The 15,944-nt window shown below is 39.8% G+C and overlaps 3 protein-coding genes across 4 annotated transcripts in view; 1 reads left to right on the forward strand and 2 right to left on the reverse strand.

Annotated features, from left to right (window-relative positions):
- The window catches only part of cep104 (centrosomal protein 104), a 29,134-nt gene extending 19,533 nt beyond the window's left edge, over nucleotides 1-9,601 (forward strand). Inside the window, exons 21-24 of one of the 2 annotated variants that reach the window (XM_008318766.3) lie at nucleotides 783-870; nucleotides 1,494-1,650; nucleotides 9,347-9,418; nucleotides 9,555-9,601. In XM_008318766.3, the coding sequence (XP_008316988.1) occupies nucleotides 783-870; nucleotides 1,494-1,615 (210 nt within the window). In that variant the 3' untranslated portion in view covers nucleotides 1,616-1,650; nucleotides 9,347-9,418; nucleotides 9,555-9,601. Of the gene's footprint in view, nucleotides 1-782; nucleotides 871-1,493; nucleotides 1,651-9,346; nucleotides 9,419-9,554 lie in introns of those variants that run through there. The other variant, XM_025059690.1, reaches the window with a different exon arrangement.
- Nucleotides 4,687-8,512, reverse strand: b3gnt7l (UDP-GlcNAc:betaGal beta-1,3-N-acetylglucosaminyltransferase 7, like). Its single transcript, XM_008318769.3, has one exon. The coding sequence runs from the start codon at nucleotides 6,350-6,352 to the stop codon at nucleotides 5,120-5,122; it is 1,233 nt and encodes a 410-aa protein (XP_008316991.1). The 5' UTR covers nucleotides 6,353-8,512; the 3' UTR covers nucleotides 4,687-5,119.
- A 2,093-nt stretch (nucleotides 9,602-11,694) lies between the features above and the next one.
- dffb (DNA fragmentation factor, beta polypeptide (caspase-activated DNase)) lies at nucleotides 11,695-15,644 on the reverse strand. Its single transcript, XM_008318770.3, has 7 exons — nucleotides 15,472-15,644; nucleotides 14,012-14,138; nucleotides 13,741-13,926; nucleotides 13,091-13,170; nucleotides 12,745-12,918; nucleotides 12,550-12,650; nucleotides 11,695-12,149 (listed from the first exon to the last, which is right to left on the reverse strand). Exons 1-7 carry the CDS (start codon nucleotides 15,592-15,594, stop codon nucleotides 11,909-11,911), a joined length of 1,032 nt encoding a protein of 343 aa, XP_008316992.1. The 5' UTR covers nucleotides 15,595-15,644; the 3' UTR covers nucleotides 11,695-11,908.
- Nucleotides 15,645-15,944: the final 300 nt, after the last annotated feature.

The following is a 15,944-nucleotide window of genomic DNA, read 5'->3' on the forward strand; positions in this document are numbered from 1 at the left end:
CGTGGATTCTAGGGCTATTATGAGGGCAAACATTCCGTGTCAAGGTGCGGGGTGGTTGCCTGGTACGGTAGCAGTACCGTGTCCGGTACCAATGCCAACATCAGTATCTGTGACCTAATGTTTGCACCATAGCAAAACCAAATAGAATATTTAATTCACAGCTTGTGTACATGGCTGGATTTCTCTTGGCTGGATGCCCTTCATGAATCCTGTGTGTGTGTGTCTCTGTTTGTATGAAGGAGACAAAAGGTTGCAGTGTACCAGAATAGTTTTATTTGCTTGTCGTTACTCTTCTGCAACCTTTGTCGGAATTCAGTAAAAGACTCAACAGCCGGTAAGTGATGTCACAGCAGGTGCTTTCCTCCTGTTATCTGATACCAGCTGTGTGATATTACCTGTGACTGATCAGTGGTCAGATGTCAGACGTATCATGAAACACAGAGGAGTGCATTCAGTGTGCATGTATCACAGGGACAGTTTTTTGTAAAACCACAAAAATACAGAGGAAAATAAAAGTAGTGCATATTTTTTTTATTTTTATGAACGTGATTCCTATAATGCACCTCTACACATCCTTAAATTGAGTCAGGAAAAACTCACAGTAAGTCACAGACTGGCTGCCAGAGTGGAGAGCACAGGCCTCATGAAAGACTGCAGTGTTAGTGTCAGGGAGGGCAACCACTGGAGTATTGACTGGGCCCACAGTCACCTGTGGTTGTCTCAGAAGAGAGGGTAACTAGGCAGAGGGACGGACTCACTGAGCTACTTTGTCCCTGCTGCAGGCCTGGAAGGCTCACCTCATGGACAGAGACGGCTGTAAACAAAACTCACGCAGGACTGCGGTGTCCCAGAGAACCATGCCAGGACAAGGTAAGTCATTCATGCACCCGCTGCTCTGCTCACACACACTGTAGCCCCCTACCCCCCAAATAAACATGTATGTGTATATATATATAAAACTAGTTTAAGTAAGATTACAAACAAGACAAATCTAACTTTTATCAACAAATGTACAGATTTTTTTAATTTAATTCTTTATTAAGGCTTCACTCTGCCATGACTTTAATGAGTCTGCATTTATAGAAATTACAGAACTAAATATCTGCTGATGTGTACTGTAGTACAGATTTGTTCCCTATTATGAATGACCAGTGCTTCAGACAATTTTAATGACAGTTCAGTCTTAAGTCACACACCAAATATGGGCAAAGATTCCTTTGCAAAACCCCAACAATTCATTTTCTTCATTAGTAAAAAAAAAAATCTAAAGTTTGAAAACCCCCGCACAAAAGAACACCAACATGTCTATTGTTGCAAATTTCCAAATTAATTTAAGGTGACAGGTGACACCAGGAAACTGTTTACAGTCATCACTGGCAGTTCCAGTTTTCCTCTTGTGCAACAGCATGCACAGTAAAAACACCTCTTTGTGTCAGGAGTTGTGGCAAAAGATTTGTAAAAGGGTGTGTGTATTGTGTTGTGTCTGCGTCCAGGCCGGGCCGATGGAGGAGCTAATCGAAATCAGAGGTTGACAGTCGGAGCCAGAGGTGGAGCTACAGGAAGAAGCAGTCGGATCCCAGGCCTGAACAGAGGGCCTACACCTGGGAAGAAATAAGGAGGTTTTTCAAAACCCCTGGGTCTAACATCATGGTAACAAGCATTACTGCCTGCAAATACGCACTTTTAGAAAAGATATTATTATTAGAGTATTCAGATGAATTCACATATATACAGTATATATATACATATATATGTATAATATATATACATATATTCATATATATGTATATTTATATATATATACACATATATACTCTGTATATATGTGTATATATATATACATGCAGTATATATATATATATGCAGTATATATATATATATATATATATATATAAATATCGTGAAAAAGTTGTTTAATTTCCATAATTCCATTCCGAAAGTTAAACTTTCATATATTCATAGATTCATGGGCCACAATTTAATCAATTTCAGGTATTTATTTGTTTATTTTTTACATAATTTTGGCTTCCAGCTCATAAAACCCACAAAAACAGGATTTCAATAAATTAGAATACTGTGAAGAAATCATCAGGGCATGAATGTTTTAAACTGAGTGTCACACACCAATCATCTACTAAACTCAAAGCACCTTCACAGGTTTCCCCAGGTGTTATTTATTTGCTTTGGTTTGGTTCAATTGTCTCAGTTCGGTTCGATATGGGGAAGACTGCAGACATGACAACTGCCCAGGAGACCATCATTGATACCCTCCATAGGATGGGTAAACCTCAAAAGTTTATAGCTAAGGAGGCTGGCTGTTCACAGAGTGCTGTGTCCAAGCATATCAATGGAAAGTCTAGTGGAAGGGAAAAATGTGGCAGGAGAAGATGCACTAGCAAAAGAGATGACCGTGGGCTTCAGCGGATTCTCAAACAGAGAAGATTCAAGAATCTGGCAGAGATCCAGAAAGAGTGGACTGAGGCAGGAGTCACAGCTTCAAAAACCACCACATTCAGACGAATCCGGGAGATGGGCTACAGCTGTCGGGTTCCTCGGGTCAAGCCACTTCTGAACCAGAGCCAACGTAGGAAGCGGCTCAACTGGGCCAAGGAGAAGAAGGACTGGACTGTTGGCCAGTGGTCCAAGGTCCTCTTTTCCGATGAAAGTAAAGTGTGCCTTTCATTTGGGAATCAAGGTCCAAGGGTTTGGAGGAAGACGGGTGAGGAACAGAACCCAAGCTGCTTGAGGTCCAGTGTGAAATATCCACAGTCAGTCATGATTTGGGGTGCAATGTCCAGTGCAGGTGTTGGTAAACTCTGCTTTCTTAAATCCAAGGTCACCGCAACAGTCTACCAGAATGTTTTGGAGGACTTCATGATTCCTTCTGCTGAGGATCTGTATGGAGATGCAGATTTCATCTTCCAGCAGGACCTGGCCCCTGCTCATACTGCCAGAAGCACCAAAACCTGGTTTGATGCTCATGCCATCACAGTGCTTGACTGGCCAGCCAACTCGCCGGACCTAAGCCCCATTGAGAATCTATGGGGTATTCTCAAGAGGAAAATGAGGGGCACCAGACCCAACAACAAAGAAGAGCTGACAGCAAGCATCAAAGAAATGTGGGCTTCCATAACTCCTATGCAATGCCACAGCCTGATTGCCTCAATGCCACGTCGCATCAAGGCAGTGATTAAGGCAAAGGGATTCCCAACCAATCATTTTGAAAGTACCATATTTTGATTGATTTCTTTTTTTCTTTATTTATTTTCTGCAAAAACAGTATTCTAATTCACAGTATTCGAATTTATTGAAATCCTGTTTTTGTGGGTTTCATGAGCTGGAAGCCAAAATTATGTAAAAAAATAAACAAATACCTGAAATTGATTAAATTGTGGGCCATGAATCTATGAATATATGAAAGTTTAACTTTCTGAATGGAATTATGGAAATTAAACAACTTTTTCACGATATTCTAATTTTTTGGAAAGGATCTGTATATAGTTCCTTGGGGAAACAAATGAGCTTAAGTGAAGTCATGACAAAAACTAGTGTGTGTATAGTGTTTTCTCTGTTTTACCATGAGTTGTCTCTAATCCAGAGTTAATATAAGAAGGATGATGACACAGAGCACTGAGGAAACAAACAGAATTAGCTCATTATTTTAATAATATTATTAAAACTAAAAGAATAAAGTGGAAGTGAGGACTGGAGACAAATTTTGCCAACTTTCCAGTCCAGCCCTGGATGTGAATAAAATACAGTAGCTTCCATTGCTGAGAAAAGTACTACAAAACGAATTAATGCGTAAGGGAACACCTGACTGAGCAAACGCTGAATCTGGGCTGCAGACAACGGCTGTGACTGATGTGGCAGAAACACTCTTCTCATTGTTTGGGCGGAAATAAGGAACCAGCCTGAGGCTCCGGTTGCAGGAGCAGTAGACTCTCTTCTCTGTGTGACATTCCAGCAGACAATGTTTCACTGCTGAAAATATTATGAGCTCTGGTGTCAGATTTTGTGTTTAGTCTTTGGATGCACTTATTAATTAACTTCCTCCCGTGCGGGGACACAAGCAATTTGCCAAAGGGCCCGTGTATGAATCAGAGGCAAGTTATGACTTTATAATTGCTATTATTGCCATAGTGAGAATGCAGTAGTTAAGGTGAAGACGGATTCCTTGGACAGGTGTAAATAAAAGCAGTATGAACAGTATTTTATGGCTTTGGTCGACACCTAATAATTTCACGTTGGTGACCTTAACAAAGTCATGTAATGTACACTGTATAAAGCGGTTTAATACTTTTTATGTGCTACATAATATTGTAACTATTGACTAGCTTTTTATCAATTTCTGGCACACGGTGTAATATCAGTGTGTGTTGTGCACAGTGGTTTGTTGGTGATAGCTGTCAAACAAACAATACAATTATTTTGGTTCAGCCATTTTGTAAATGAGAATATTAGCTTTCTAATTTTTCACTTAATCTTAGGGTCGTTGTTTATGTTTTTAGTCAATACATTTGGCTTCATATGTAATTTGCTGTTTTTTGTGCTTTTTTTTAACCCACCGATGGAAAGTAAGAGAGTCCTCTTTCATTGTAATGGGTTAAAACACCCAATGAAACTATACAGTATGTGTACACCATAGTAATAATATTTCAGTAAGGGCTGTTTACAGCAAAAACGTCTGTATTTGTAGTTTTATTAACAGTATCGTACATGAATCTACATCGAAACAGACGGAACAGTTTTTCTGCATATTGTCCGAAAACCATAAACACAAAAATAGACATAATATTTCTTTAATTCTCTTACAGTTACATTGACAGACACTTTTTTTAAAAAGCCTGAAGTTTAAAGAAAAAAAATGTGCTGGATTTTAAACAAGTAAAGAAAAACAGTTACTATTTTACTTCTATGTCGTGTTGAGACAGTCTGACTCAGGGACTTCCAGATGGAATGGCACAAAGAACCAGAAACCTATGATACAATCTTTTGGTAGTGGTTTCATAAAGAAAACTGCACTCAGGCAGGGCACTGTTATCACACCATCAGTCTTATCCAGTGAAATGATGTCCAGTTTTTGTCTGATGGCCCTAAATAAGTCCTCATGTCCTTGTCATATTGAAGACCTCTGCGCACAAACCAGGTCCTTGCTTTGGACCACGTTCCACATTTTGATCAGGTCTGGTGCGCTCAGTTTGTGCACCATTATGAGGCTTTTGTAAAAGCATGGCTCGTTGTTCATGGTGCTCACCCTGCGCCTGGTGATGCCGAAGGTCCTGAAGCCAGGGTGCATCTGTGGGCTTATGGCAAGCTTCTGCAGGCACATGCCCAAAAACACGTCATCGATGGGGTATAACTCCTGCTTCTCCGAGGCCATGAACAGCTTCCTGACGACTACGGAGGACATCAGAAACCCCCCACCGCCGACATAGGGCGGGTACGGCTTGTCGTAAAGTTCTTTGGGGATGTAATATTTGCTCTGCCTGTTTCGGATGGGGGTCGCCTTGGCGATGGTGTCCCCCACAAATAGGTCGCCCACCTTGTCCTCGTCCACTTTGAAGTCTATGAGCTCTAGCAGGTTTTGCGTGTTCACAAACACGTCATCATCTCCCTTAAATATGAACTGGACACTGGGACAGTAGATGTGGAACCATTTGAGAAAGTTGACCTCCTTCAGGGTCAGGTTGAAGAAGGTGTCCATGAAATCCCACTGCAGGATGTCCCCGTAGAGCGAGTCTTCGAACTCGACCAGTTTCTGCAGGTTTTTGTCGTCTTTGCCTGTGGACGGTTTCCCTAACAGAAACAGTGTTTTGATTTTCCTTCCATTAATCGTTTGCTCCTTGCCCCAGGTTTTACGCACAGCTTCCCGTCGGTCGTGCTGCTCGATGACGGACTTAACCACCATGAGGAGGTGCACGTCTCCGTCTGTGCATTTCTCCGGGTGATTGATGAGCATGGGGAAGTACCTGCAGTGTCTGCGCAGCACAAACTGGTGAAACCTGGAGTCCAGTCGCTGAAACCAGTCCTTGGTCTTAACTGACGCGTCCTCACTGCAGTTGAGAACCTGCGCGTCCCAGTGAGTCGGAGTGCCGTTGGAACTCCGTTGCGCGTCCAACTCCCTGTTACGCACGGTGGAGACGGAGCTCTCGGGTGCAGGTTTAGCAACGATTCCCTTCTTAAACGTGAAGCACTCTGGGACACACCAGTCAGCATCGTTCGGCTGTTTGTCTCCGACGTTCTCCGCCAGCTTGAGTTTCTGGATCATCACAAAAGACACAAAGACCAGAGACAGGCTGAGCAGCGATTTCAGCAGACCGAGCCGCTTCCTCCGAAAAAAGTGATCCATAGTCTCAGTGAGGCGCCCACAGACCTTCAGAAGCGGGTTCCGCTGCCTTCATACTGTTTCACAACTCCAGCGCCACAGCCCGTATCCCCGCTGTCCCTACTCATGTGGAGACCACAGGTTGTTGCGTCCTCAGCTATCTGTACCCACTGGCACTGGAGTGGCACTGGGGCTCATTTCCCCCCATGACGGTTCTCCCGTGTACCATGTGGATGCTGATGGTACGTATCCCTGTGTTCTTTACGGAGTGTGAGTGATTATGTGCTCCAGGACACGACGTCTATTCATTCTACCTCGCGACACCCCTCCTCCCTCCTTGAAATGTCTCCGCCCCCCAATGATCGTCACTTATTTGACACCAGGCGTAATTCCCTGGCTTCGATTGAGCAATTTGACTCACCCACACTGAAGTATTTGTATTTTTTGTGCATTAGCAGACAGAGACATTGCATTCTGTCCAGTACTGATAATTATATCACAGCCTCCAGTATCATCTAATTCCTTATCAGTTGGATTTAAAGTCCCAGTACTGTTGTCACTGCAGTGTGTGACAGACACATGTGGCCACTCCTGTTGTACTGCCCCAGTTTAAGGACAAAATTATCTGCAAATTAAATTAAAATGCACTTGGAAGACAGGAACGACTCCCCATGCCATCTTATTCTGAATCGTAATCTTACATACGAAATAAATACACGCCCATTTACAGGAAAAGCCACTCATACTACACCAAAACAATCAGCTTTCCCCTGACACCTGATCATTGTTCACAAGTTCAACCTTTGGTTAATAATTTTAATATTTACTGTATGTTTTGGTTATAATAAGATATTTAGATTTGTGGTTTAACCCCCCGTGTTTTATTGTTCCTTTTCTGATTTTCCATTTCTTTTTTCGGTTTCCTTATTTATGTCATGTATCTCTGTTGTCTGTTGTCTTTTCCATGTTTGTCACGTGTGATCTTCCTGTAAATTACCCGCAGCTCTGCCCTGCTGTTACCTATGACTCATTAATTTCACCTGTTGACTTGTCTATTCCTCCCTGCTCCCTTGCGATCCTGTTTGTTTTACTGTTTTCTTGCCTTCTTTTTTTCTCTTCCATAGTCCCTGTTCACTGTTTTAATTCCCTGTCCAATCAAAAATATTATGCAAATATTTCGCCACTTTTCTTTCTAAAGTGGTTTCACTCTTTACTTGAATGTGGAAATACAAATGAACAAATTCACAAATTAAATGAAAACATCGTTAATATGCAGAAAGGATAACATTCTAAATAACAATAATGATAATAATAAAATAAAACTAGTTCAACTGCATTGCAAGAGAAACAGCGACGTTCTGTGGACACAAATATTAACTACACTCATCACATCCCTTCGAAGGAAACGTGTAAAACGGAAGTAAAACTTCAAAATAAATTATCTTTCTTTAATACATGTTTTACTGCCCTGGCCGGATTTAGGGCTGGTTTATTCGGCGACATCTGTTTTACATTCTGAAGTTTTTGCCTATTTTGTTAAATAGTACGAATGTTTGTGACGATAATAATTCGCCGGCTTTCTTTATGAAATGTATATACAGTACTATATGAATCTGTAGTACAACTACAGTACTAAAACCTCATATACAACACTACTGTCGTTATTAAAATTATCATAATTTGTTACTAGCTCTTGTTGATTTTACTTTGGCTGAAAAAATAGTTTTAATATTAATAGTTTTATTTCACTTACTGTATGTGCAAAACTGCTTTCTTTTAAAACAGTATTATGCAGTGATGTCTATCGATATGCAGTAGAGCGTAGCCTGAGTCAGTACCCAATCCGTGAAATCGACCTAATTTGGCAACATAGGCAGTTTGAGACTTGTTGACATTGTTACACTTGGTACTCCTCTAATATACGTCTTTGAATTTCAGACCGTCTGCGACCGTAGGAAGTCGGAGCTGCGTAACTCTAGTTTACGTCATATTAATCACTTGCTAAAGTTTGGGGGCGGGGCGACCGTGAACGCTCTCTGACCCATGGGTGAACCAGCAGCGGAGACAGCAGCAGGAAACATACAAAGAAGCCACGACAGGCTGGCTAAGGCTGGCCAAGTGACGACGCCATAGATGTTATGGACTAAACATCACGGGAGTACAGCCATAGCTGAAAGAAAGTGCTGTTCAAACTCATAAGAAGGCAGAAAGTTTAAACTCCGACAAAAAGCTAATGAAAAATACGCTGGTGACTGACTCATGCGGTAAGTGTAATACTGGCAGTAATAAGTTGATGCTAGTTCATTCAGGCCGCAGCTATCTTGTTAGCAATATTAGCTTATGTGTTATTGGTATGTATGTTTTGTGTATTCAAGTTAGGTTAGCTTGTTTCAGACTTTAGCTGCTAACTTATAAGTTTGTGTAACTGTGTGCCGACAATGGGCGCGGATGGATCTGATCCTAGCTGCCGAGCCATGTGACTTTGGTCTGTTTAGCTTACAAAACCGCACTACTCGTGGATCCCGCTCGAGCAAGTTTGTTTACTTAGTTGTCGGATTCGCTTCCGGTTAAGTGTTGTGAGATATAGACAATTATAAATATATTTTAATGTTTAAAAGTCAGAATAGTGAGTGAGTATTCTTAAGTTGTGTTTACGTTACGCGGCATTAAATCTTCAACTTTGTGACTGGACTTGACTGGACTGGATAAACATCGGTCTTTTTTATATGCGACCACGTAGGGATTCAGAAAATTCAGGCTTTGGGAGGATGAATAAAAAATAATTAAAATATTTTTATATACTCTAAGTTAATGAGAAATTAAAACGTTTCTTAAAAATGAATAAACTCGAAAACAGCTTTTCCTGCAATGTCAATATGATGTTTATACTTTAATAGAAGATTGATTGAAATACTAAAATATTGTTTGGCTAAAGCCTATGGGCAATTGCTTTAAGTTCCTGTGTAAGGACCACTGTTGACAAAAGATGACAACAAACCACTTTATGTTGCTCTGCAGATGCCGGGTCAAACTGACAGGTCAAATTCCAGAAAGAGAAAGAGCATGCCTGAGGTCAGGATCTCCACAAAGGTTTGTGTTGCCTGTGTGAAGCGGAGCCCAGAACATTTACAGCAAGTGCTGCTGTTTATATCAATGTCTGCTGTGTATGATTTACACATTTTCATCTGATGTTCGTGATCTTTCCTTTTTATTTTTTGCATCTCAGGAATCTGCTACAAAGAGGAGATGTGTGAAAGGTTCTCAGAAAAACTCTGCCCCCGAGAGCAGTTCAGCTGACTGTGGCGACAGCCAAACAGGTGGATCTCGGAGCAAAGGCTCCTGCATCATTTGTGAATGCCATCGGTCTCCGGGAAGGACACGATGCTCGGAATCTCCGGATCTTGAAGGACTTGAGGGAAAAGAAAACAAACTGCAGACAAGGCTGGAGTGGGACGACTGCAGCAGAAATTGCACTGGGGGCAAACAGGACTGTGGGAGTTTGGATATTAAAGACACCAGCGCCACCATCTTTCCAGATGATGACAGCAACCAGATTCTTCCCATAGAGCAGTTCTTTGGGAACTTAGACGTCGTACCGGTAAGATAATTATTTGTGCTTCTGAGGGTGGAGGGGTGGTGAAGAAAGACTTTCTTAGTCTGCATCAAGTCAATGCCGCCCTTAAGAATCACAAACACTTCTCTGGCAGGAAATACTTACAAAAAAATTAGAAATCAAAGACAGGACAGAGCAGTAACAGAAATAGTCTGGATAGTTGTAACAGGCTACACATAGGTTGACTTTGTGGGCTGCTCTAAAGATGGTCGATGAAGATCATACTTGAAAAAACAGAAGACTTTGAAACTGGGACATATACATGGGGTCCTTGATTTACGTCATCCTCGACCTACCGTTTTGTGGTTATGCTACCATCACCGATTCATTTATTAAGAAAGTCTTTTCCATAATTTTTACATTTGGCATTAAAACTTGCCAACTACTTTGCACAGGAACTAGTTGGCGAGAGGAGTGGACAAATATGAGTTAGGTCGCACCACAGGATGGATTTCCAATGCAAGTCAAGAACGCCCATGTACTCGTGTCACATGGAAAAGCCTGACTGCGTTGGTATTGGTATTGCTTTTCCACTTTAATTTGAATGATAAGATCTAACTGAGTTTTTTATGTACCGCAGGATCTTTCTCAAGAATCCTCCGACCAGAAGGCCAACAGGAGGAGACAGTTCTATGCTGGGGCAGACAGCGATGAAGATGAGGGGCACTTCAGCTGTGCATCACAGGAGGACACAAGAGGCGTTTAAGGTATAACATGACTGAATAAAAAAAAACCCAATGTCTGAGATAAGACATAAAACTTCTCAGCACTTCTACAAAAGCAGCTTAAAGCAAAGTGTTCTGACTCTGAAACTGGTTCTGTCACATCATGGTTATATTTCCATCACTCCTGCCTTCAGCATCTGTGTGACATCTCTGCTTGGTGTTTTAAAGCTGATTGTAAAATTGTACCACTTTACTCTCTACGCATAGCACTGGCTTGACTGCAGAGTTGGATTAATGCTGCTGTTTATAAAAAAATATCAGTGCACTAGTAAAAGGTTTTATTTCTTAGAATTATCTTCCACCACCTTCAATCCCAATGTGTGTGTGTGTTGACAGCATTTTAGAATCAGTAAGGTATTGTTTTGTTTTATAATTTATTTGAAAAGTTACTGTTGACAGAAAATGCCCAACAGTGGTGAAATTAAGCACAGAAAGACATTAGAAAATAATTTTCTACAAATCTTTTGAATTCATCAATTCAAATCAGACAATAAAGACTATTCTGTTCACATTAATTAAATAGTACAAAAAGGGATGAGGGAAAAAAAAACACAAAAAACATGTTATAATGTAAACACTCTGCTCAGTATCATACTAAGAGTGCCTAATATTCCATATAAAATGATCTTTGTGAACTTAATTTCTCTTTTTTGGCAGCTTTTTAGCAGAAATACAGCTGACTGTATGCATATGTTTGTTGATTGTTGCTTAAAAAACATTTGCAGTGACTGCAGTCAAGTCCATTTTGTATATAGCTGAATACTCTTTCCGTCCTTTCAAATAGTTTCTATATTTATACCTATTAATGCATTAATGTGACTTTCACATTCTTTGTCTCTATTCACTGTCAGGTGCCTTGTACGATTGTAATCACAGTGTAAGAATCAAGAAGAGAGTGAGCTCTGGAGGTGACATTTACCTGAGAATATATTTGTGTTACTGACGACCATGTAGAAAAAAATGGACGTAACCGTCCAGTCCTAGATTTTTTTCATTTCAAGACATTTCCTACTGTTTTTTAGAGAATGAGTTTAAAACTGTTGGAATAATGCCACTAAAAGTTCTTGTCAGTCAGAGGGCCAGATTGAGTGGCCGTATGTTTACATTTATACAAAGCTACTGCAGGAAGTTGCTCCAGTGTCAGTGACGGAAACGTCCATTTTTCTACATGGTCAAGGGTGACATCACATCATCACATTTAACACAGTGTTTGTAAAATGTGCTCATTAAAGGTTTGGTTGATTACATCAAGCGCCTCTTCTTTGTTGGATTTTTCTTGTTATTGTTCCTGTCTTGTCTGAAAATCTTCTTGGAATCGCACAGCAGGTTGTGGGCTCCTTTCTTGTGGCACACGATGTGAACCAGCTTCAGGTTCTCCCTTGTGAACAACAGGCGGTAGAAGTAGGTCAGGTTGACATCAGCAGACTTGTGATTTTGCAGAGCTTCAGTCAGAGCTGGAATGATGGTCCTCTTCTTCTCTATCCTGGATACAAGATAGAAAAAAGGGTGACTGTTTATCCAATACTAACTATAGTGTGAGGAAATAACTGTGGTAGATTAGGGACACGGCAATGCTGAATATTTTTCTACATCATGCAAAAAAAAAAAAAAAAAAAGTAAATCCCTCTGCACATATACCTGCAGTAACTTTAATCCTAAATCAGTATGACAACAGATTCTCATGTAGTGATATTAATTTTTTGTAATAGATATAATTCTTAGTAAATGATCAGTGATGAGCAGAATTATTTTTGATTAAAATCTGTTCCTTAATGTTATGTGGAACCCTTAAGGAACCAGACAAGGAAGCACATAAGTGCAAATACAAGGATTAAACAAGTAAAATATGGATTGCATTTGTATAACAAAATAGTGTGTCCAACCTATGGTCCAGATTCCACGTGCTGAAGATGATCCTACTTTCTCTGCTGCTGTAGGGATTAATTGAATGTAGGGACAGACACACTTCCAAGTCAAATGATCCCTGAGGAGGTAAGGAAGTTCATCACATGTCAATGTGCTCAAAAACAGCAAAGTCCCAATCAAATGTGCAGTATTTAACTGAACTGATATTCTACCTGACAGGTGAACCATCCTTCCTGAGTACAGAGACGATCCACTTCCTTTTCAGTCCTGTCAAAGTAAGAGCTGTTGTATCTGTCTGCTTTTAGCATGTCACTCAGACACTGGGATGTTTTCAAGTACTCTGCCTTGACTGTAGCTTTCTGAATGCTTTTGGTGGCTTCATCCACCTGAAGATCATATGGTAAACATCTTTATCTATATATATATATATAAAGCTGGCTTCATAACAATTTTTCAGATTCACATCAAAACTTAACGGAATAAATAAATAAGGAATTTATTGTTATTATATATATTATTATAATATATATATGTTATAATAACTCATTACTGACTCACCTCCTTCATGTAACCTCTAATCCTGCTTTCACAGTTGAACTTCATGTAGGCTGACTTGGTCTTGAAGCGAGCATCAATGCCTGAAATTAAACACAACCAACATAATCAGAATGTAATGATGAGATGAGACCATTTAACCATCAAAACACTGGATATTTTGTGGATATTCTATACTAAACTGTACACCAGTTAAATCCTATGATGCACACTTGTCATACGTAAATGACGGAATTGTCATTAAAAAGTATATGTAATAAAATATAAAGATCTTCTTGTTACAAATTACTTAAATTTGTGTCTGAACAAAACACTTCTATAGTCGCAGGAATTAAAGAAAGACAACTTTAACAACTCTAAGTCTCTCTTTTTTGTTTTTACTGTGGAACGGATAAAGAACATGTTATAGCCATCTGCTGCCACCTGCTGAAATAGTATTTAATTGTTTTGCTTGTCACTGTCCTATAGACAAAGACAAATTAGCTGAAGTAACTAAACAAATACAAATTTTTTAGACCAATTAAGTTAAATTGGATTGTTCTTTACAAGAAACTTGATCTCTCACGGCACACTAATGTGCTCTGTCCAGTGGTTGGAATCACTTTTAACCTACGTGACACCTGACCATACACCACTCCATGAACCTCATGTACCTTTAAACCACTCCTCATCTTCCTCTCTGCTCTCCAGCTCAGACGTATCCTCCAGGTTCTGCAGCAGGTCAGTCAGGATTTTACGTCTCCTGGGAGACTTCTCATCATACAGAAGACCCCTGGCTGCTTTGATGAGGTCATCCCCGTGTTGGTCTGGGCACAGCAACTGACCTATGTCGCATAGAGCTGAAATCAGAAGGGAAATCAAGTGGTTACTTATACAAATAATAATTTAACAAGCCCCACCCCCACCCTCCCACCACACACACACCTCCACTCCAAGACTGCTCTCTGGACAGAAGAACCAGTTCAGTGTGATCAGGCAGAGTGTGGAAAAACTCCTCCGTCACTTGTGTCCCATCAGCATACAAACACACCCGTGCACCTGCCAGTGGCAACTAAAACACAGGACATTTTAAGTTACATTTCAAAAAGCAGTTATGCAGTATATTACGTTCATCCCCTAGAAAATGTTTTTTGTAAAGTTTATATACTTTACAAAAAGGGTACAAAGGTCGTGGATAAGTGTGATCTGTTATTATAGTAAACAGCAGGTGTCATTGTGTATAATGAAACAGATTTTTTTCTTCATTCTATAACAACAATAGAGTAGACAAGATGATAGTTCCTGCCCTGAGGCAGTTGGACAACAAAGGTGTTCTGACGTTAAAACAGGATAAAAATAATTCAGACTGCAATAATACTAGGGTTCAATTCCATAAGGGCTGGTTCTGCCGGTTCTGTCTGATATTGTTTTTATACAGTTTAATTCAGTCAGATGATTTGAAAGCAATTAGAAAGAAAAAGAGTGATAACTGAAGGTAATGAGTTCAAAACTGGCCACATAGGTCACTGAGTTTGTGAACATGTGAACAAACTTGGACAGAAGCAGGTTATCCTCAGTGAAATTCAAATTTTGCCCCCTCTCCTTCACTCTGATTCTCTAAGGTAGACAAGGTAAACATAATTTTTTAACTGTATGCACATTTTTGTGTACTACTCAGTAGCCTCACTCACTAAGATTTTTGTATGTATCTCATGTATCAAATTAGGTTTAATTACAATTTTTTTATGATATTGTTGGAGAATACAGGTGTAGTAGGAGCACCATCATAACCTCAATGTTTATATCCCAATTTAATTGTTGACTAACATATCAGGATTACAATTCATTTTAAACATAAATAGGTTAAATATTTATTTATTAATGTTTATTTACTACTCAAGTTTAAAAGACAATTCCAGATTAACTTAAAGAAAAAAAAACATTTGTTCAAATTAATGCTGATATTTCAAAATAAAATAGTTGACTGCATATCCACAAGCTAGCCTTCAAATGGATGTACGGTGATTATACTTGCAGTCTTACAAGGACTATTTTTGTGAATTTTTATCATTTGACAACCTTCGTAACTTATCAATTGCACGAACTATGTCTTGAACATGTTGGCGTGTCCCTCAGTGAGGCACAAGTCACTCATGAAAGATACTGCTCGATTACAAACAAGCGTGTGCCTATCGTATCGTCGTGACACTCATTTTATTTTATATCTTGTCTGGATCACACCAGTTCTGTTTTGACCAACACTATCTAAATCAACTGGTTCCACTTCCTCATCTGTGGCTACTGAAATAACGATTCACGTTGTCTTTTGTTTATCTGTAGTTGTTTTGTTGTACACGGGTCGGACAGGAACTGGCGGTACAGTAGTTAAAGGCGAACGTACTCACCTGTAATGTCTTGCAGCCTTTTTTGAGCAACTCCTTCAAGTTTTTAGCTGCTACGCCATACTTTCTGTTCTCAGTGCAGCTCCTGATTTTCACAGGTTTACATTTCATAAAGAGACCAAACATTATCTGTACCTACCGCTTCCTCTTCCCTTCTTGGGCTTGACTAAGAGCGAAATCGTGCTGCTGCTCCCTGGTGGTGGTGGCGTCGTAGCTGGAGATCGGCATCATCTTGATTTTCTTCTTTTTCATTGTAAACAAAAACACAAATAGTAATTAAATTACAATCGGCTTATTGTCAGTACCCTTTCATGTATAATGTTTTTTCTACTTTGTTAATATTTGTTATAAATGAAATATAAGCAAACAGTTTTGTTGAAATTTGACATCAATTCAAGAACGCATGATTGATTATTAACAACATAACTTTAAATACCTCCTCCTACCGGTATGTTTTGCGACATAAACTTGCATTT

This window comes from Cynoglossus semilaevis, chromosome 10, assembly GCF_000523025.1.
Source record: "Cynoglossus semilaevis isolate Cse_v1.0 chromosome 10, Cse_v1.0, whole genome shotgun sequence".
In the NCBI taxonomy this organism is placed as follows: Eukaryota; Metazoa; Chordata; class Actinopteri; order Pleuronectiformes; family Cynoglossidae; genus Cynoglossus; species Cynoglossus semilaevis.

Excerpts from the sequence above, each read along its gene's own strand:
- b3gnt7l (XM_008318769.3), bottom strand. The coding sequence starts at position 6,352 with ATGGATCACTTTTTTCGGAGGAAGCGGCTCGGTCTGCTGAAATCGCTG.
- dffb (XM_008318770.3), bottom strand. The coding sequence starts at position 15,594 with ATGTTTGGTCTCTTTATGAAATGTAAACCTGTGAAAATCAGGAGCTGC. Across the intron at positions 13,927-14,011 it reads AGAGCAGTCTTGGAGTGGAG|CTCTATGCGACATAGGTCAG; the intron begins GTGTGTGTGTGG and ends TTCTGATTTCAG. Across the intron at positions 12,919-13,090 it reads TTAGAGGTTACATGAAGGAG|GTGGATGAAGCCACCAAAAG; the intron begins GTGAGTCAGTAA and ends TATGATCTTCAG.